This window comes from Silurus meridionalis, chromosome 6, assembly GCF_014805685.1.
Source record: "Silurus meridionalis isolate SWU-2019-XX chromosome 6, ASM1480568v1, whole genome shotgun sequence".
NCBI lineage: Eukaryota > Metazoa > Chordata > Actinopteri > Siluriformes > Siluridae > Silurus > Silurus meridionalis.
Genome location: NC_060889.1, coordinates 23,520,758 through 23,545,562, shown reverse-complemented (window position 1 = coordinate 23,545,562; position 24,805 = coordinate 23,520,758). Strand labels below are relative to the sequence as shown.

The following is a 24,805-nucleotide window of genomic DNA, read 5'->3' as shown; positions in this document are numbered from 1 at the left end:
AGAAATATAATGAGTATATTGCAGGTTGTTTGATAAGAAAATGTATCTGTTTTATTCTCAGAGCTTCAAAAGCAAAAGCAAAAAGCAGGTAAGACTGAATTTTTTTGGCTTTTAAAACATACTGACTAATTTATTGAAATAAATTTAACAGACAATCTCAATCTGATCAACTGTAATCACAAAGAGAACTGGGAGCTTTTAAGACTGTTTTGGTCTCTGTCACTTAGAACAGGGGTGTCAAACTCAGTGGTGTCAAACTCAGAGTAATTATTTTTGGCCCGCGAGATCATATCAAATGTTACATCACCGCTAATACTACAAATCCCAGAATGCTTTGTTTGTGCGCGTGCGCGTCAGTCGAGACCGATGAAAAACTCCGCGCTGAAAAAGTCTGCGTACTCAGCGCTGAATTTATCGGCGATTTACCGACTTCAAATCCCAGAAATGCAGATTTAAACTGCTCAGTAATCTGTTTGTGGTTGACGTGGAAAGCGCATCAACCAACCTCCAAATGGAGCTGATTGAACTCCAGTGTAGAGACACGCTCAAGTCAAAGTACGACTCTGTGTGTGCTGCACAGTTTCCATGTTTCCTCCCCGACACACTGCACAACTCCGTGCACAAGCTGCTCAAATCCTCTCTGTGTTCACCAGCACATATCTGTGTGTGTAACTGTTCTCTTTAATGAAGATGAACAAAACACCACTCAGGAGTCTCACTGATGAACACCTTCACTCAATCCTGAGGATTTCCTCAGATCAGAGCCTAAACCCAGACATGATGCTCAGCTCAGAGCCTAAACCCAGACATGATGCTCAGCTTAGAGCCTAAACCCAGACATGATGCTCCGCTCAGAGCCTAAACCCAGACACGATGCTCAGCTCAGAGCCTAAACCCAGACATGATGCTCAGCTCAGAGCCTAAACCCAGACATGATGCTCAGCTCAGAGCCTAAACCCAGACGTGATGCTCAGAGCCTAAACCCAGACGTGATGCTCAGCTCAGAGCCTAAACACAGACATGATGCTCAGCTTAGAGTCTAAACCCAGACATGATGCTCAGCTTAGAGCCTAAACCCAGACATGATGCTCAGCTTAGAGTCTAAACCCAGACATGATGCTCAGCTCAGAGCCTAAACACAGACATGATGCTCAGCTTAGAGTCTAAACCCAGACATGATGCTCAGCTCAGAGCCTAAACCCAGACATATATAACTCAATTAATGAATATTGAGTTTGGCCCGATGTGAATTTGAGTTTGACACCCCTGACTTAGAAACACAATTTAACATGGTGAAGATCAGGGCAGAGGGTAAATTACTTCATATTTATTTAAATGAATGGTAGAAATTTATGGGCAACTCAGGTCATGTGTGCAGATTTGGACAAAAGAAAGAAAACAGGAAAGAGTTTTATGGCATGAGATAATAATCAGAAGAACCTGATCTGAATTTGCAATAGTTGTAAAAATAATGTGTAAATGTGATGATATAGAAAAGTTACTTTTAATATGTTTATTTTAATATGTATACATTGTTCTAAATAAAACAACAACAAAAAATTGGGTCTTAAAATTATATATATATATATATATATATATATATATATATATATATATATATATGTATATAGTATAGTGGTCTTTTAACTATATTATAGTGGTCTTTTAACTATATATATATATATATATATATATATATATATATATATATATATATATATATATATATATATATATATATATATATATATATATATATATATATATATATATATATATATATATATAGGAGTATCACAAATTCAGAGTGAGTTGTGATTGTTTTAGATTGACTATGATTAGACTCTGGTTCAGTTCTGAGGATTTCAGATGTTTTCTTTGGATTTTGGGGTCCATTAATTTTTTATTACTTTTTATGATCAGAATTTTCAGGGTTTTTTATTAAATTTTATAAATTTTTACCTAAAAGATATTATCTGAATTTCAGGTATTGAATTCAGAACCATTGTATTTGAATATTTGAATTATTTTAAATAGTCACATTTACACATTTAATGCATTACAAATTCAGGTTTTGCTGATGAAGATTTCATCCACAGAGGATTCTGTAAAATAGTAGAGACACAAACATATCGCTCACAAACATTTTATTATTGTTTTCTATATTACTCATAACTGACCTGTAACATGTTACACTTTATGAAGCTTAACAAACATATGTATTTCATCAGAGGACAATTATATGTGATTTGTTCTATTTTATACAGGTTTTTTTACTTTTAAAACTACAAAACAATTGTAGCCTCAAAGCGTCAAAAAATAAACCACACAGATTATTTCATTACAATAATTTATTTAATCACCCTGATGAAATGTAATTAGATTTATTTTTTAGCTTCTTTTTCGTTTGTATTTTTGGTCATAATTATTTTATGTGTCAAATGTAAATGTATTTGGTAAAATTAACATTAAATGTTGATTCACAGAGTTTTTAAAGAAGTTGTTTGCAGGTAAGAACAATTTTTATTGTACTGTGTGTGTGTGTGTGTGTGTGTGTGTGTGTGTGTGTGTGTGTGCGTGCGTGAGAGAGAGAGAGAGAGAGCGAGAGAGAGAGAGAGAGGATGAACTTAACCTAAAAAAACAAAAACTAATAATAATTAATTACAATTAATATTGAGAGGAAATGATAGAGTGCAGGTAGTAAGTAGACTTATAACTGTGTAATAGTATAATATTAGTTATATTTACATTTACATTTGCGGCATTTAGCAGACGCCCTTATCCAGAGCGACGTACAAACGTGCTTTAAATCTCTAGTAGTGAATAAATCTACACTGGTACGCAAGAATACAAACTCAATATAAATATAACTCGAATTCTACAAACTTGGAAAACTTAGTTATAGTTTATACATGTATATATACTTTATATTTCTTCTCTTTTATAGTCATAGTGAGTAAAGAGGTTCAGAGCTCAAACACATTTACAACTTTACATTTTCTACAAATATTTCTGCCTTTTTATATTAATAAATTCATGTATTTATTTTGCAGTGATAGTTTTCTGATGAAATTAAGTGTAAAATGTGGTGTTTTTTCACTTCCATCAATCAGACAAATGATATAACAGTTTCATAAAAGTTTATAATTTACTGTCCAGAAAAAAATAGATATCAATCTTTTACATTAAATCAGAGGAATAAACAAATATATAAACATAAACAATATGAATATAAACAAATATAAAATGTCATTATTATTCATTGTTCAGATTCATATTTTTTTTTAATTATAGTACATGTATTAAAAAAAAGACTCAGTTTTCACAAATTGCTATAATAAATCAGGTATCAGATATTCAGTAATCTGCATTCAGGATCTTTTCAGTTCTCAAATAGAAACAGAATGAATTTGAGGTTGTAAAATTGAGCACAGAAATGAGATGAGTTTAAGATCCGGGTTACTCACAGCTACATAAAGATAATCGAGTCTGGATCCAGTTGTACTGTTTTATCTCCTGCTATTAAATTCCTCTCCATCGAGTTCTAACAGAGCACCTTATAGCTGTGTGTAGTTTTATTTCTTCATTAATAGAAGAGAGGAAGATGAGAAACACAGATGAACTTTCTACATCATTACAGATCAGACAGACTGATGTATCTGATGTCAGATCAGACTGGAAGACTCTGAGTAAAGCTCAGTTTTTTACCCTTCACTCTTCAACTTGATCATTTCATCACATTCAGCTTCACCTGTAAACACTAAAGATTATAAATAATAGTAGAAAACTGTGTGTAAATAATGTTTTATTCTGAAAGAATCATTAGTTACAGCATGTATGTGGAAAAGTGATGAGTATAAAACTCTGTCTATCAGAGGTGAATGTTGTTGTTCTGGATAAAGAAGAAGAAGAAATTTATAATCCTGCAGTTAAAAAGAGTCTCGTTTCTCTTCCAAAAGCTCAAACTGACCAGATATTTATCACTAAAGACTCACTGAACTGCTTTTCTCCTTCAGGATCGTGTGTGTGTGTGTGTGTGTGTGTGAACAGATGGAAGTGGATGTTAAAGTGTTTATTAGAAAAGAAAAAGGCAGATAATCTGAATTGTTGAGTGAAATTGTAAATAGAATCCAGACTCTGGTCGGGCGATGAACAAACAGCAACACGAGAACAAAACTGTGAAGGTGAAACTGTTTCTCCTCCAAACACACACAGACACAAGCGCTTCTCCTGCTACTGGTTTATTTCAAGACTTTTCTTCAAATCCACCGTGAAAACTAAACCCAGTATTAACAACTAAATACAACAATCACATTCACTTCACACAAAGTCAAAGCGCGAGCAACAGAGTCATGAGATTTTACCTTTACATTAAATACACACACACAAAACTAAACACCTCGTTTACTGCTGCTGTGAGAAAGAAACAGTGTTTAAATCTTCATCATCACATTTCAAGTGCTTTTATCAACAAAACACACTTTTAGTGGAGCCTCCATAATGTCCGTGTTTCCGCTCACGTGAATCGAGGTTTCAAAATAAAGGTACCGCAACACTATAAACAATAAATAAAATAATTTATAAAAGTATAAATAACAAACACAGATTAACTTCTCAGTTATGAAAGTAATTTTACAAAAACAGAAACTGAAATCAGGATCTAAAACGGTGAAATGATGAAGATGAATCTGCTCCATAACCGGTTCAGTAAAAGTCCTACAGAGACGCGATACTTCACACATATGAAGTGGAGACACAGAACAGAATCTCACTGATACTCCACAGAGATTTACTTATTATCCTGCTGTTGTGGGAAATCAGAGTTTCTCCTCAGGGAGATTTTATTATGAGGTGCAGGTCAGAGGGAAAACTCACTGGATATTAGGAGTCATGAGAGAAAATATTAACAGGAAGGAGTGGATTATAGAGAGACCTCAGAATGGATTCTGGACTGTGGGACTGTATGATAATCAGTATTTGGCTCTTGCTGATCCTCTTGTCCCCTCACACTGAGAGAGAAGGTGGAGAAGTTGGGGGTGTTTGTGGATTATGATGAGGGTCTGGTCTCCTTTTATGATGTGAACTCCAGATCTCATATCTACTCTTTCACTGGTCAGACTTTCACTCACAAACTCATTCCATACTTCAGTACTTGGTATAATGATGGAGCTCCACTGATCTGTATTTAATACTGAATACATTTTTCACCTCACAGTTTTAATCATCTATTAAATGTTGAAAATAAAATTAATGTTTTTTTTCTGGTAAATTTTATAAAAACATTTTCCATGTTAAAGTTTTGTACAGTTTTATTTTAATACCTGTTTTTTATTATTTTTCATAAACAAACTATTTTAATTCTACAGTCTGTATTTTTATTTTACATGTTATGATTGTGGAATTTTGTCATCACAAATAAAATATTAATAAAGATTATTTTTATTATTTTTCATAAACAAACTATTTTAATTCTACAGTCTGTATTTTTATTTTACATGTTATGATTGTGGAATTTTGTCATCACAAATAAAATATTAATAAAGATTATTTTTATTATTTTTCATAAACAAACTATTTTAATTCTACAGTCTGTATTTTTATTTTACATGTTATGATTGTGGAATTTTGTCATCACAAATAAAATATTAATAAAGATTATTTTTATTATTTTTCATAAACAAACTATTTTAATTCTACAGTCTGTATTTTTATTTTACATGTTATGATTGTGGAATTTTGTCATCACAAATAAAATATTAATAAAGATTATTTTTATTATTTTTCATAAACAAACTATTTTAATTCTACAGTCTGTATTTTTATTTTACATGTTATGATTGTGGAATTTTGTCATCACAAATAAAATATTAATAAAGATTATTTTTATTATTTTTCATAAACAAACTATTTTAATTCTACAGTCTGTATTTTTATTTTACATGTTATGATTGTGGAATTTTGTCATCACAAATAAAATATTAATAAAGATTATTTTTATTATTTTTCATAAACAAACTATTTTAATTCTACAGTCTGTATTTTTATTTTACATGTTATGATTGTGGAATTTTGTCATCACAAATAAAATATTAATAAAGATTATTTTTATTATTTTTCATAAACAAACTATTTTAATTCTACAGTCTGTATTTTTATTTTACATGTTATGATTGTGGAATTTTGTCATCACAAATAAAATATTAATAAAGATTATTTTTATTATTTTTCATAAACAAACTATTTTAATTCTACAGTCTGTATTTTTATTTTACATGTTATGATTGTGGAATTTTGTCATCACAAATAAAATATTAATAAAGATTATTTTTATTATTTTTCATAAACAAACTATTTTAATTCTACAGTCTGTATTTTTATTTTACATGTTATGATTGTGGAATTTTGTCATCACAAATAAAATATTAATAAAGATTATTTTTATTATTTTTCATAAACAAACTATTTTAATTCTACAGTCTGTATTTTTATTTTACATGTTATGATTGTGGAATTTTGTCATCACAAATAAAATATTAATAAAGATTATTTTTATTATTTTTCATAAACAAACTATTTTAATTCTACAGTCTGTATTTTTATTTTACATGTTATGATTGTGGAATTTTGTCATCACAAATAAAATATTAATAAAGATTATTTTTATTATTTTTCATAAACAAACTATTTTAATTCTACAGTCTGTATTTTTATTTTACATGTTATGATTGTGGAATTTTGTCATCACAAATAAAATATTAATAAAGATTATTTTTATTATTTTTCATAAACAAACTATTTTAATTCTACAGTCTGTATTTTTATTTTACATGTTATGATTGTGGAATTTTGTCATCACAAATAAAATATTAATAAAGATTATTTTTATTATTTTTCATAAACAAACTATTTTAATTCTACAGTCTGTATTTTTATTTTACATGTTATGATTGTGGAATTTTGTCATCACAAATAAAATATTAATAAAGATTATTTTTATTATTTTTCATAAACAAACTATTTTAATTCTACAGTCTGTATTTTTATTTTACATGTTATGATTGTGGAATTTTGTCATCACAAATAAAATATTAATAAAGATTATTTTTATTATTTTTCATAAACAAACTATTTTAATTCTACAGTCTGTATTTTTATTTTACATGTTATGATTGTGGAATTTTGTCATCACAAATAAAATATTAATAAAGATTATTTTTATTATTTTTCATAAACAAACTATTTTAATTCTACAGTCTGTATTTTTATTTTACATGTTATGATTGTGGAATTTTGTCATCACAAATAAAATATTAATAAAGATTATTTTTATTATGATTTATTTTCACAGTTAAAGTTAAAATCAGCAGGTGCATGAAATAAATTTCAATGAAAAACTTACAGTCATTACAGAATTAATCTTGAACAGCACTCAGTATAATTATAAAGAGTAAAGTGTAAATGATTCAGGGTGAATTTTCTCTTTAATAACTGAGGATATAATTATCTATAATTATGAGATAAGTGGAGGCAGTCTGTGGCAGGGGAGCATTTTAGCGCATAACACCGGATCTGACGTCACTGCATTCTTCGCTCGGAAGCGCCTCGTTGTTACTTTGTCCACTTGAAACAAAAGAACAGAATAAATCAGAATGTGTTACATATATTAGTAGTCGACGTTGAAATATAATAATGTTCAGTAGCTAATTAACTAATACATAGTCATTAAACTAAATCATATGATATCTGCTACATCTTCGTGGTTGCGCAATGAGGCGCTTCCGAGCAAAGAATGCAGTGACGTCAGATCCGGTGTTATGCGCTAAAATGCTCCCCTGCCACAGACTGCCTCCACTTATCTCATAATTATGAGATAATAAGTAATAATTATGAGATATTAAGTAATTATAATGAGATCCTTTTTGTGATTTTTTTTCCTGTGTGAATATTCTTCCGTAATTTTCAGTGTGTTTTTATAGAGAAAATAAAATCTTTATATTAGAAAGGATTTATAACTATTTTCTAATTAAAGTGAGATCATTTAAAGTGTTAAACAGATAAAATGTGTTTCAGGGAAGAAGAAGGTTTTAAGTGATTGTTATTGCACATGTATTGTATAAAAATTTGTTCTCCCCAGAGAGGAGTTAATGGACAGACTGAAGTCCTACATGATGCAGGTAAATCCACAAAAACACTCACTTTCTACCTTCTATTGTTGATTCATCAAAGATCATAAAGTCATCTAAATATCAGGAACTCACTACAGAAGATACATAAAATCAGATCTCAACAATGGCGGGTCGTGCATCTGGTACCTGGACCTTCAGTGGAGACTTACCAAATTTAATCCACCTCTTAATACCACCACTTTCACGTCACAATTATAGAAACCATCAATACTATATAACAACACGTGGCATTACAGAGAGAGAGGAATTTCACATATGAAGAATAAATACCATTTTACTACACACACACACACACACACACACACACACACACACACACACACACACACACACACACACACACACACACACACACACACACACACACACACACACACACACACACACACACACACACACACACACACACACACACACACACACACACACACACACACACACACACACACACACACACACACACACACACACACACACACACACACACACACACACACACACACACACACACACACACACACACACACACACACACACACACACACACACACACACACACACACACACACACACACACACACACACACACACACACACACACACACACACACACACACACACACACACACACACACACACACACACACACACACACACACACACACACACACACACACACACACACACACACACACACACACACACACACACACACACACACACACACACACACACACACACACACACACACACACACACACACACACACACACACACACACACACACACACACACACACACACACACACACACACACACACACACACACACACACACACACACACACACACACACACACACACACACACACACACACACACACACACACACACACACACACACACACACACACACACACACACACACACACACACACACACACACACACACACACACACACACACACACACACACACACACACACACACACACACACACACACACACACACACACACACACACACACACACACACACACACACACACACACACACACACACACACACACACACACACACACACACACACACACACACACACACACACACACACACACACACACACACACACACACACACACACACACACACACACACACACACACACACACACACACACACACACACACACACACACACACACACACACACACACACACACACACACACACACACACACACACACACACACACACACACACACACACACACACACACACACACACACACACACACACACACACACACACACACACACACACACACACACACACACACACACACACACACACACACACACACACACACACACACACACACACACACACACACACACACACACACACACACACACACACACACACACACACACACACACACACACACACACACACACACACACACACACACACACACACACACACACACACACACACACACACACACACACACACACACACACACACACACACACACACACACACACACACACACACACACACACACACACACACACACACACACACACACACACACACACACACACACACACACACACACACACACACACACACACACACACACACACACACACACACACACACACACACACACACACACACACACACACACACACACACACACACACACACACACACACACACACACACACACACACACACACACACACACACACACACACACACACACACACACACACACACACACACACACACACACACACACACACACACACACACACACACACACACACACACACACACACACACACACACACACACACACACACACACACACACACACACACACACACACACACACACACACACACACACACACACACACACACACACACACACACACACACACACACACACACACACACACACACACACACACACACACACACACACACACACACACACACACACACACACACACACACACACACACACACACACACACACACACACACACACACACACACACACACACACACACACACACACACACACACACACACACACACACACACACACACACACACACACACACACACACACACACACACACACACACACACACACACACACACACACACACACACACACACACACACACACACACACACACACACACACACACACACACACACACACACACACACACACACACACACACACACACACACACACACACACACACACACACACACACACACACACACACACACACACACACACACAGTTCAGGTTATTATGTAAAGGAAACTAACAGATGATAAGTGAAAGCTGATTTGTTGGACCTGATCTTGGATTGGTGCTGCTTTGTGTCATGGAAAAGTTTTCTCACTGTTAGATACCAGGTCTGCCTCCTATGCCCCAGATGCCTTCCATGCCTCTGCCTCCGGGCATGGGCGTGCTGCAGGCAATGGGCATGATGGGAGGTCCACCTCCACCTGGTATACGCATAAGCATGGAGCCGCCGGGTGTCTCCTCCGGCATGGTGCAGGACGACTCGCAGAAGATGTCTCAGAGGACCAGTCAAGTACGAGCTGCTTCAACAAAGTGAAAGACTCTCATGTAGGATCCTCATAACTGACTAACTGTAGATTCATTCTTAGAGCCGGGCGACGAGTCAGCAAAAATATATGCTAAATATGAAGGGGTTTTAATGTTTCATGAAGAGTAACTGTGTGTGGAAAGATCTCAACTGCTGCTGGCTTCTTTAACACATTTTATACGAATAGTAAATCATATATACGTTAGATTTATTTAGGAATATTAAATATTCTTGTCTTGTTTTATTTTAGGATTCCACAAATGAATGAATGGACATGATGAGTTTCAGGGGGATTCCCGAGTGATTGAGGAGCAGCTAAAGGAACAGGAGCTTCTTGAGCAGCAGAATAGAGTAAGAGATCAGACACAAAGGCACAGCATGAGCACTGAAAACAGTGCACTTACATACACAGATTTCTGACGCACAGATGAAATGTGATTTGATCACCACTAAGGCCATGCCCACACTAATACGTTTTTCTGCCCGTTTTGGCCACATTTTCACACTGAGTCAGCGCTTTAAGTCAACGAAAACTTTTAAGCTACTTTCTATGTAGCTTTTTAAAAGTGGATTAATTAACAAACGCCATTTTTGTGTTGCAGTGTGAAAACAGAGGGTTTCGAAAATAATTTTGCTGGGGGGCAGTACAGGGACGGAAACATTTTCAGATGTTTCAGTGCGGATTAACATCTTTCGGGAAATGATTGGAAAAAAGAAGAAAAAAGTGTAGACGCGGATCATTTTTAGACAAAACACTGTTTCCAAATGTATCTGGATCAGTGTAGATGTACCCTAAGCTTCTCTCTGTGTTTGTCTCCAGGCTGCACAGCTGCTGGAGCACGAGAGGCAGCAAGAGCTGGTTAAGCTGCAGCAGACGGGACCATTGGGAACACGGGCTCCAGAACCAGGACCTGCACCAAACCGGTTACCCCCCATTCCTCCACTTCGAGGTAACTGTCTCTTCCTGTCCTCCAGTATGAGATTTACTTCCCTTTTAACTGCATTGTTGTACATTATCAAGGCAAGATGGCTGCCATTATTCTTTATATTCTGTGTAAATTCGGTCTTTGATTGTGTATAAAAACTTTCACATACACACGTGGCCAAAATTGTTGGTACCCTTCGGTCAATGAAAGAAAAACTCACAATGGTCACAGAAAAAAATTTAATCTGACAAAAGTAATGATAAATAAAAATTCTATGAATGTTAACCAATGAAAGTCAGACATTGCTTTTTAACCATGCTTCAACAGAATTATTTTAAAAAATAAACTCATGGAACAGGCCTAGACAAAAATTATGGTATCCCTAGAAAAGACTGAAAATTATGTGACCAAAGAGACATGTTCATTCAAGGTGTGTCCACTAATTAGCATCACAGGTGTCTACAATCTTGTAATCAGTCAGTGGGCCTATATGTAGGGCTCCAGGTAGTCACTGTGTTGTCTGGTGACATGGTGTGTACCACACTCAACATGGATCAGAGGAAGATTAGAAAGAAAATTATAGACAAGCATGATAAAGGTAAAGGCTATAAGACCATCTCCATGCAGCTAGATGTTTCTGTGACTATAGTTGCACATATTATTCAGAAATCTAAGATCCATGGGACTGTAGCCAACCTCCCTGGATGTGGCCGCAGGAGGAAAATTGATGACAAATCAAAGAGACGAATAATCCGAAGGGTACCAGAAGAGCCCAGAAAGACTTTTAAAGAGATCTAAGGTGAACTCCATGCTCAAGGAACATCAGTGTCAGATCGCACCATCCGTCGTTGTTAGAGCCAAAGTGGACTACATGGGAGAAGACTAAGGAGGACACCATTGTTGAAAACAAATCATACAAAAGCTAGACTGGAATATGCCAAACTACATGATGACAAGCCACAAAGCTTCTGGGAGAATGTCCTATGGACAGATGAGACAAAAATTGAACTTTTTGCCAAGGCACATCAGCTCTATGTTCACAGAAGGAAAAATGAAGCATATTGAGAAAAGAACACTGTCCCTACTGTGAAACATGAAGGAGGCTCTGTTATGTTCTGGGGCTGCTTTGCTGCATCTGGCACAGGGAGCCTTGAATCTGTGCAGGGTACAATGAAATCTGAAGACTATTTAGGGATTCTAGAGGGCAATGTGCTGGTCAGTGTCAGAAAGCTTGGTCTCAGTCACAGGTCTTACAACTGGACAATGACCCAAAACACACAGCTAAAAACACCCAAGAATGGCTAAGAGGAAAACATTGGACTATTTTAAAGTGGCCTTCTATGAGCCCTGACCTCAATCCTATTGAACATCTTTGGAAGGAGCTGAAACATGCTGTCTGGAAAAGACACCCTTCAAACCGGAAACAACTGGAGCAGTTTGCTCATGAGGAGTGGCCAAAATACCTGCTAAGAGGTGCATAAGTCTAATTGAGAGTTACAGGAATCGTCTGATTGCAGTGATTGCCTTAAAAGGTTGTGCAACAAAATATTAAGTTAGGGGTACTGTCATTTTTGTCTAGGCCTGTTCCATGAGTTTATTTTTTTAAATAATTCAGTTGAAGCATGGTTAAAAAGCAATGTCTGACTTTTATTGGTTAACATTCATAGAATTTTTATTTATTATTACTTTTGTCAGATTAAAGTTTTTTTCTGTGACCATTGTGAGTTTTTCTTTCATTGACCGAAGGGTACCAACAATTTTGTCCACGTTTGTAATTACCGGTACCATGTGACATGATTGCTGGAATCTGATTGGATAGAAACTGTAAACTGAACTTAAACCTACGAGAAACACTATGTAATGAAGAGAATAGACTAGTGGGAATAATTGAATACATATTCATGTACAAAAGTCTATTAAAATGTAAGTCTGTAATTCAGAGAAGGTTTTTCTGAACCTGATAGCAATCCACTGGATTATATAGACTTCAAATCACAGCTGATCTGATCATTAAATATTGTGATTAACAGCACTGAGTGCAGCAGTGACTTCTAAGAAAAAGCACTAGTTTTCCCAGTATTATTATTAGAAAATATCTTTGTAATCCTGCCAGGCGTATTAAGTTTAAATCTCACAAATATTGTACATAGCAGCATTTTGTGGATATTTCAGTTTTTGGATCAAAGCTTATAGACTGTTTTCTCTCAGTCTTGCTGTCTTGTCTATTGAGTGTACGCTGATTTGTCATGAGGATTTGTCAGTATCCATTTCCTCGTCAGTGTGTTCTAGAGCTTGTGGTGGGAAAAGCAAGTCTCAAAGTTGAGCACTCACTGGGTAAAAGCAGGAGGAAACATGAGCACACAGAAGACGCCCAAGATCTGGTTACAGCTCTGTCTTAAAAATTGAAATTAATTGTAAAAGTAATTGATTGTAAAACTGTTTCCGTGTCACTTCACTCTACACGAACTGTCTCATAACTTAGTTGAAAGGCATGTGAGGGCATCTAGAAACATTCCAACACACAGTTGAAGTAAAACCAATGTAGAAACAGTGTGAGAGAAATTTTTCAAGCTACACGAGAGAGGTGAGATTGAGATGGTTTGGACATGTGCAGAGGAGGAACATGGGGTATATAAGTAGGGGAATGCTGGGAATGGAGCTGCCAGGAAGAAGGAAAAGAGGAAGACCAAGGAGGAGCTTTATGGACATGGTTAGGGAAGACATGCAGGTAGTTGGTTTAAAAGAAGTAGATGTAGAGGACAGGGGGGTATGGAGACGGATGATCCGCTGAGAAGCCGAAAGAAGAAGTTGAAGACACTTGGAAATGAGCGAAAACCAGTTCTTTAAATTTGCAATTTTCGAAATCGTGTGCTTATATTTTTTTTCTTGGTACAACACTGAGGGTTTTTCTATAAAGAAGAAGAAGAAGAAGAAGAAGAAGAAGAAGAAGAAGAAGAAGAAGAAGAAGAAGAAGAAGAAGAAGAAGAAGAAGAAGAAGAAGAAGAAGAAGAAGAAGAAGAAGAAGAAGAAGAAGAAGAAGAAGAAGAAGAAGAAGAAGAAGAAGAAGAAGAAGAAGAAGAAGAAGAAGAAGAAGAAGAAGAAGAAGAAGAAGAAGAAGAAGAAGAAGAAGAAGAAGAAGAAGAAGAAGAAGAAGAAGAAGAAGAAGAAGAAGAAGAAGAAGAAGAAGAAGAAGAAGAAGAAGAAGAAGAAGAAGAAGAAGAAGAAGAAGAAGAAGAAGAAGAAGAAGAAGAAGAAGAAGAAGAAGAAGAAGAAGAAGAAGAAGAAGAAGAAGAAGAAGAAGAAGAAGAAGAAGAAGAAGAAGAAGAAGAAGAAGAAGAAGAAGAAGAAGAAGAAGAAGAAGAAGAAGAAGAAGAAGAAGAAGAAGAAGAAGAAGAAGAAGAAGAAGAAGAAGAAGAAGAAGAAGAAGAAGAAGAAGAAGAAGAAGAAGAAGAAGAAGAAGAAGAAGAAGAAGAAGAAGAAGAAGAAGAAGAAGAAGAAGAAGAAGAAGTATATAATTTATTCAATTATACCCTGAATGTATTTATTTCTGTAAAGCTGCTCTGTGACATTGTTCATACATTAAAACACTAAACAATTAAAAAAGAATTGAACTTAATTGAATTTTCTAATATCAATTATTTACTTGAATTAAGTATCTATTTCAAAGAGCTTTATGGTGTATATTATTTATACTATTCAAGAATATTCAATGCATAATGTGTAATGTATTGAATTTTCTCCACTATTATTCCCATGATAAGACTATGACCATGTGTTTTTGTGTGTGTATGTGAAAAATTTATAAATATCTGAAGTGAGACTGAATTCACTGACTTCTCTGCAGACCAGCTTGACTTTTGTTTGAAGAAACATGTGTAATTTGTGCATCAGAACCCCAAGACTAAAAATAGATTTTACAGAAGAGTTTCAACAACAGCTTCAGCTTTTCATCATCCATTTCACCTCATCTAGATAACTATCATATTAGTGATGTTGACTTGCTGACAAAAAATTAGCAGATTAATTTATTGTAACAGGAAACAGAAGATCGGGGTTTACATACTTCATTCCCTGAATTTATTGATCACACTGCTCCATTTGAGAACAATAATTTGACTGACTGAGACTTTCCCTGATCCGTGATGAGTGGCTGTAATAGAGGCCGTAGGGTCACTCTAGTGCTGTGTGAATATACACTGCTCTCTATATTCATATAATGTACATCTGAGATTATAATTTCAACAGTAATCACAACAGTAACAACAATAACACCCAAAGCCATTCTACCTCGATAATAGACTCCCCAAAAAACCAAACTTAATCTCAGAGATTTCTGCACACATCAGCCATACTAATGACAGCAAGTTTCGTAGAAAATATACTTAATATTCAAATACCTTAAAACACTTACCAAGCTCACCTGAAATCTTCACCCAGAAACTATATAGATAACATTTACACATGCTTTGACAAAAATATTTTCACTTGAGTGAACAAAACATAAAATTTTATGTTGTTCTAACAATTATTTTCAGTTGAATAGACTAAATGTTTTTAGGTATCTTGTTCTATCAAATTACTCCACTTTTTGTTTACTTTTTTCTTACATTTAATTATATACACAAGCTAGAAAACAACAAAAAATGTTTTCTTTAATGACTACTTAACTATTGATTTTAAAACACAAACAATAGAAGAAACAATTATGTCAATTGTTTTTTTCACATTTTGAAAAGAAGAGTCGACCTTTCTAAGGTAAAGAAATACCTTCTGAACGAAATGGAAAGTGTTTTCATAGACTTTGGATAGTTCTATTGCAGAGCGTAAATCAGTCTAAAAAGAAGACAGAAGGCCTGAGGCAGGGTGTCCAGTTCCATCAGTGATAAAATGATGCACAGTCAGGAATGGTTTAGTTGTGGACTTTCTGGATCAAACCAGAGGATTCCTACTGGAAGTTGTGGATGTGAGTCCATGTCAATGACATTCTAACAAAGAAAGAAACAAATTGTCAAGATGACGTTATCATCACTAAAATGTACATGTACATAACGTTTGAAAACATACTGTGTTTTCCGGACTATAAGCTGCTACTTTTTCCCACGCTTTGAACCCCGCGTCTTAAACAATGAAGCGGCTAATTTATGTATTTTTCCTGGGTTTTTCCCATTTCACAAGCTTCAAGCCAAAATACTGAGCCCCATAACATTAGACCAATTAAATTGCCAAACGGGTTCAGGTGAACCAATGAAACTCTTTATATTAAATCAGATGCGCTCCCACTGAATCGGGCCGCACCACATCATAAATATGGATGATGTTCCTCTGACGTTTGACCTGCCACTCACTCCGACTGTCTACAGGAAATGTGAATCATTCGTCACGCTGAAAACAACCGGGCATGAAAAAACGCACTTCACCTGTGTTTTGAGCTGCACGGCATCGGGAGAAAAGATTTACCGATGTTGATTTTTAAACGCACGACGATGAGATTGTTGTGAAAGATGAAATTGTTGTGAAAGGACGGAGAAAGACAGTGAACAATGACTTTCTTGGTAGGCTACTGTTTAGATACAAGCCGTGTAACAGACACTGTCTTTCGTTAAAGCCTGTGTAAAGTTCATTAGTTTCAGTGTAGACACCTGTGACTTATAGACAGGTGCGGCTTATTTATGTTCAAAATCAAAATCTTTGTAAAATTCCGTTACAGCAATCCCATGGATACCATACCATACCATACTAGTACGAACAGTGTCGGGTCCCACCTGCATTGAATTGGGGCAATGGGTTACACTCACACACACCCCAAAATGTGGGAGATGGGTATGGAAATATACTAAGGTGCCATCCACATCGTACACTGCAATTACATATAAAGAAATAGTTACATGGCCTCTTGGTGTAGCACCGGATCCAAATTGTGCAACACAAATTTGCTGTAACAGGTTCCACCCATCTTCTGGTCAGAAACATTACAGGATATACAGGTGCATCATTATCCTTACATAATATTACTGCCTGGTATAAACTTAAAATATATCCAGGATCAAACATTGGTGGTTTGTACACTTTATATGAAAATGACAACCAGGGTCAAGATCCTAAAAAGTGTTACTCCACCAAAGATTTAGAACCAGCCCTTTACAGATGCAAACTCATAGAAAACAACAAAAATGTTTTCTTTAATGACTACTTAACTATTGATTTTAAAACACAAACAATAGAAGAAACAATTATGTCAATTGTTTTTTTCACATTTTGAAAAGAAGAGTCGACCTTTCTAAGGTAAAGAAATACCTTCTGAACGAAATGGAAAGTGTTTTCATAGACTTTGGATAGTTCTATTGCAGAGCGTAAATCAGTCTAAAAGAAGACAGAAGGCCTGAGGCAGGGTGTCCAGTTCCATCAATGATAAAATGATGCACAGTCAGGAATGGTTTAGTTGTGGACTTTCTGGATCAAACCAGAGGATTCCTACTGGAAGTTGTGGATGTGAGTCCATGTCAATGACATTCTAACAAAGAAAGAAACAAATTGTCAAGATGACGTTATCATCACTAAAATGTACATGTACATAACGTTTGAAAACATACTGTGTTTTCCGGACTATAAGCTGCTACTTTTTCCCACGCTTTGAACCCCGCGTCTTAAACAATGAAGCGGCTAATTTATGTATTTTTCCTGGGTTTTTCCCATTTCACAAGCTTCAAGCCAAAATACTGAGCCCCATAACATTAGACCAATTAAATTGCCAAACGGGTTCAGGTGAACCAATGAAACTCTTTATATTAAATCAGATGCGCTCCCACTGAATCGGGCCGCACCACATCATAAATATGGATGATGTTCCTCTGACGTTTGACCTGCCGCTCACTCCGACTGTCTACAGGAAATGCGAATCATTAGTCACGCTAAAAACAACCGGGCATGAAAACACGCACTTCACCTGTGTTCTGAGCTGCACGGCATCTGGAGAAAAGCTTCACCGATGGTAATTTTTAAACACACGACGATGCCAAAAGATAAACTCTCGAGAGAAATAGTTGTGAAAGGAAGGAGGAAGACAGTGAACAATGACTTTCTTGGTAGGCTACTGTTTAGATACAAGTCGTGTAACAGACACTGTCTTTCGTTAAAGCCTGTGTAAAGTTCATTAGTTTCAGTGTAGACACCTGTGGCTTATAGACAGGTGCGGATTATTTATGTTCAAAATCAAAATCTTTGTAAAATTCAGTTACAGCAATCCCATGGATACCAGATGTCCGAACAGTGTCTGGTCCCACCTGCATTGAATTGGGGCAATGGGTTACACTCACACACACCCCAAAATGTGGGAGATGGGTATGGAAATATATTAAGGTGCCATCCACATCGTACACTGCAATTACATATAAAGAAATAGTTACATGGCCTCTTGGTGTACCACCGGATCCAAATTGTGCAACACAAATTTGCTGTATAACAGGTTCCACCCATCTTCTGGTCAGAAACATTACAGGATATACAGGTGCATCATTATCCTTACATAATATTACTGCCTGGTATAAACTTAAAAGGTATCCAGTATCAAACGTTGGTGGTTTGTACCCTTTAAATGAAAATGACAACCAGGGTCAAGATCCTAAAAAGTGTTACTCCACCAAAGATTTAGAACCAGCCCTTTACAGATGCACACACAGCATAACTCACACTGCTACACATCTAAAGTTCACAGAACTTTTGTTCAATCTGTCAAATCCAACTACTGATAACAGATTAAAATCTTTTGTCTGGACAAGGTGAACGGAAGGTAGATTTTTTGTGGGGAAAATGTAAGATAAACATGAACAATTTTACAAATCCTCGTAGTTGTTCATGGATTATACATCATTGTTTTAATCTAACTACCTGTGGATATAAAAAACCTACACATTGTCCAGGATTACATCCTATCCCTTATTGTGTACAATATTTCCAATATTCTGTCTGCCTATGTAAAACATTGTAGTGACTGATAAAACGTATGCATGGAATAGTCTTCCTGACAGTGTTCGGGGCTCAGACACACTCACCCAGTTTAAGTGTAGATTCAAAACATATCTTTTTAGCAAAGCCTACACATAAAACACATAACATATCATAACCTTGTGCTCCAGAACATCTGATCACATGCACATTATCAACTTGTGCTGTTAATATCATGAACAGCAGCTACGCTAATTCCTCTCCACTGCTTCTCTTTCTCTCCCCATCTCGAGACACCCTGAGGTTTGGCCAGCTCCAGTCACCTCCCACCTCGTGATGATTACGGAACTTTGAAGGATTAGATGCCGAACTCGCAAACATCCCGAACCATCTAGAGACGTACCAGTGCCAACTGGATCCCGCTACATGTGTGGAGTTTTGACATTGGACCTCCTGGAGTGTTTAAAGGCTCTGGCATGGAGAAGCTGATGCTGGACCTGTGATTATCACAAATGCTGAGCTCATAACCATATAGACTGTATAAGACTGCAGAAAGAACATCACTTATAATCTTATACTCCAGTAATCATGTTAGTTCTCACTGTCCAGTGTTCTGTATTGTTGAAAGATTTATGATCAAACTCTTGATGTCACCCAAATGAGGATGGGTTCCCCTTTTGAGTCTGGTTCCTCTCAAGGTTTCTTCCTCATAACATCTAAGGGAGTTTTTCCTTGCCACAGTCGCCACGGCTGCTCATCAAATTCACACCATTTAGCTTAACTGTTGATTTGTGTAAAGCTGCTTTGAGACAATGTCTGTTGTGAAAAGCGCTATACAAATAAACTTGACTTGACTTGACAGTCACGCATTGATGATTTAGTGTCTGATTATAAAAACAGACTTGCAGTTCAAATTCCACCTGTCCGCACTAGACGAGTCCTGTTTGGAAATATAGCTGGCATTTTTAGTTCAATTAATTCTATAGCCAACATTTATAAAATAACAGGACAATCACAATTTTCAATGTGGTTGGCAAACCAGGTAGCCACTGGTTTTCAACACATCACCAATAGTAATTGTCGGTTAGATTTGAAGCACAGGCGCTTCTCATGATCAGCCATACAATTTTCAATCAGACCCGTACCATCGAGCATGACTGAGCCTGCAGAACTAATGGACAAGATCTTTTTACTGCAGCACGAATCTCCATAAGATACCTGGGCATGTCTTAAATTATATTATTGAAATTCTGGATTTGCATAGAGGACTTACATCAGAAAAAATTTAAAACATAAATTATTCTGAACTTTTGTCAACGTTAAAGATGTATACTGGCAATGAGTGTTCTGGCTGCTTTGGGTTTTTTCCCCTTAATTCACCCCGATCAGGTATATTTAAATTCCACCACCATACGATCTATTGCCATCATAGTAAAAGAGCAAATCATTAAATCGGACCACCTTACTGGGTATATGACTTTGAATTCTAAACGTATTGATGTACAATCATTGCATGGTCATTCTGATGCTGTTCAGGTTTCTCATACACAGTGGTGACATTAATTCATTCATGTATGGAGGCCTGACCTGCCCTGCAAATCACACCTTCTGCTTGGAGGTGACAGAGGATTTCTTGATGGGTCAGATAAATATCTTGGGGAGATCTTGCCAATGGACACTGATGTCTCCCCGTGGTGGGAGGACACTTTCTAAGAGCAAGGTACACAAACCTTGGTTGACACAATGGACTTGGTGCAGAATATGATTTTGCAGGCTGAATATCATCTTAACCAAGCACAGGTGGAGACAAACTGAGGATTTCAAACATCCTATCCAGCTCATCCACCCGCTCGGCACAGTATGCCCTCTCACCCATCCTTGAGCCCCCTCTTTCCCTCCTGGGGATGATCATGGAAAGGTGACTTAAAAGTTCCTGGAATTCAAGCTACTATACTTGCAAAATGTAATAATTACATTCTAGGAATGTATGAATTTTACCTTTACATATTGGTATCATTTTAAAGGTCTCAGTGTGATTGGAAATATGATCTTAGTCCCATATCAGTAGAACAGACCAAAAATAAAGATCTCAGGTTTGGGGAAATTCCACAAATTACCGCAAATTACCGCAAATCTATGACCAGTATAGTACATGCAGAAGGCTCATGAACGGATGGAGCATAAAGCACAACGTCTGGGACCTTATGATTTCTGACTATCACTGACTAAGCAAGTTATGACAAAGTGGCTAAATACATTATTCTTTATGAATGAGCAAGCATTGAGCGCCTACTTAAAGAATATTAGTTTACCGTATATACTCTAAGCGACTCCAGGTCCATAATGAATGATTAATTGAAATGACAGAATATTTAGAATAATCTATTAAAATTAAAGAAGTACAACCAATAAGGTGATCATCTTGAATTAGATATATTGAAGTTAATTTATTATAAATTGTCAGATTAGAGTCAGATTACAGGTTAAAAATTGGATTAATGCAACAATTGATATCCATTTTAGTTATTTTTACAGCAGCATGAGAAAGACCAATACGCAGCATCACCCACACCAGTGGATTCCGTCGTTGGCCATTGGTTGACCACCCTACACTCACACACATTCAGTGGGAAATAAAAACAAAAACGGACTTAAACATTTGTCATCTATCTACTCACTTAAATATCTAAGAAAGCACACGCAACTGCACACGAAAATGGTGTCACCTCTCTTTAAAACTGCTGACTGGTTTGGGGGCAGTGGAGGTCGTGATCAGTACAAAAACTTATTCATTTGAATTCATTATACTTAGTTATTCACACATTTAAATATATCAACAGGAGTAGAAGATTTTACTTACATTTATATAGTAATACACCAAATCTTACATAATATAAGAATACAATTAAATTGATTAATTAGATAAAAATTCAGGATAACAGTGCCTACCCTTAGAGCTGTGTTCATGTAAACCATTTTATTTACCTCAAAATGATCAATCTGGAGTCTTAAGTACAAATCTGTTCATTGAATATGTTGTTGTATAAAACTGTCATAGCAATTGTAGTCCTAAACTATCATAAATGATTTGCGTTTTCATTAAGTTTGTGTTGATTTGCACAATATAAAACGTGCACCATAGTTGAATGTGCTGGATCAAATGCTATTTTAATTCTGAATAATGAGAATGGAAGCCACATTGTTTCATTTCATGTGATAAACACGACTAGAACTGTTAGTACCCTCTGTCTTACTCTTTTACACACTATCCTCCTCTCAGATATTTTAAAGTCATGAAGGTGAAATTTTCCCATTGGAAAAATACAAATAAACATTAACTAAACTTTGATATGTGTATCTGCATGATTGTACTGTACATGTTGTGCTGATGATTCATGGTTGGGTAATTGTATAACTGCATGCAGTTTTTTACTGTTATTTTTGCATTAATCACAGATACAAAACTAAAACTAAACAGAAAACACACAAAAGTCAGCACTTGTAACACAGACTGCAGAATGTTCAAAACACTGCATCATGCATTCATATATTCAAAGGATCACTTAAATAATTATTTGTTCAAATAACTAATTTACCATGAAATACCACTGGAACATTTATTTAGATTAGTAAATTTCTATTTCTGACAATAAACAAACTAAAAGAGCTCATTAAAAGAATTATGGCAGTGAAGATCATTGCTGATAAACATCTTTATTTAAGATGAAAAGAAATTGCAAATAGGATTCTACAAATGCACATGAGATCCCTTTGTAATATGACAGAGCTTTTGCAAACTTTTTTGCAAAGAAGAGTGGGATAAAATTACAAAGTTTCGATATGTGAAGATAATAGAGATTTATTCACAAAGACTTGATGCTGTAATAAAGGTAAAAGTATTAGTTGGGATGTGTTTTACAGTCAGGGTGTTGTAAGTTTTATGTATTTTAAATATTCCCAATAATTTATATGGCATCACCAGGACAGAGCTCTGCCCTCTGTGTATTGGTGCCATTGTTTATTTTCTGTCATATTTGTATTGTTCGCTGCCATTATGGATCCATGATGCAGCATGAAGGTTGTGTGGGCCGTACCTTCAAAACCTTCAGTAAGATTGTAATCAGCCACATCTCTGAAATTAGATCACTGCAGAATTTGAAGGACTTTACTCACCAGTCTGTCTGTTTTATCTGTCTGTTTCTTACACAGTTTTTGTCTTTATTATTATTATTATTATTATTATTATTATTATTATTATTATTATTATTATTATTATTATTATTATTATTATTATTATTATTATTATTATTATTATTATTATTATTATTATTATTATTATTATTATTATTATTATTATTATTATTATTATTATTATTATTATTATTATTATTATTATTATTATTATTATTATTATTATTATTATTATTATTATTATTATTATTATTATTATTATTATTATTATTATTATTATTATTATTATTATTATTATTATTATTATTATTATTATTATTATTATTATTATTATTATTATTATTATTATTATTATTATTATTATTATTATTATTATTATTATTATTATTATTATTATTATTATTATTATTATTATTATTATTATTATTATTATTATTATTATTATTATTATTATTATTATTATTATTATTATTATTATTATTATTATTATTATTATTATTATTATTATTATTATTATTATTATTATTATTATTATTATTATTATTATTATTATTATTATTATTATTATTATTATTATTATTATTATTATTATTATTATTATTATTATTATTATTATTATTATTATTATTATTATTATTATTATTATTATTATTATTATTATTATTATTATTATTATTATTATTATTATTATTATTATTATTATTATTATTATTATTATTATTATTATTATTATTATTATTATTATTATTATTATTATTATTATTATTATTATTATTATTATTATTATTATTATTATTATTATTATTATTATTATTATTATTATTATTATTATTATTATTATTATTATTATTATTATTATTATTATTATTATTATTATTATTATTATTATTATTATTATTATTATTATTATTATTATTAT

The 24,805-nt window shown here is 34.6% G+C and overlaps 1 protein-coding gene across 2 annotated transcripts in view; it reads left to right on the top strand.

Moving 5' to 3' along the window:
- The window catches only part of LOC124387233 (butyrophilin subfamily 1 member A1-like), a 51,888-nt gene that overhangs the window by 7,498 nt on the left and 19,585 nt on the right, over positions 1 to 24,805 (top strand). Inside the window, exons 6-7 of one of the 2 annotated variants that reach the window (XM_046851457.1) lie at positions 62 to 88; positions 2,487 to 2,510. The exons of the other annotated variant lie outside the window; for it this stretch is intronic. Coding sequence (XP_046707413.1) covers positions 62 to 88; positions 2,487 to 2,510 — 51 coding nt within the window. The remainder of the gene's footprint in view (positions 1 to 61; positions 89 to 2,486; positions 2,511 to 24,805) is intronic. 2 annotated transcript variants of the gene reach the window in all.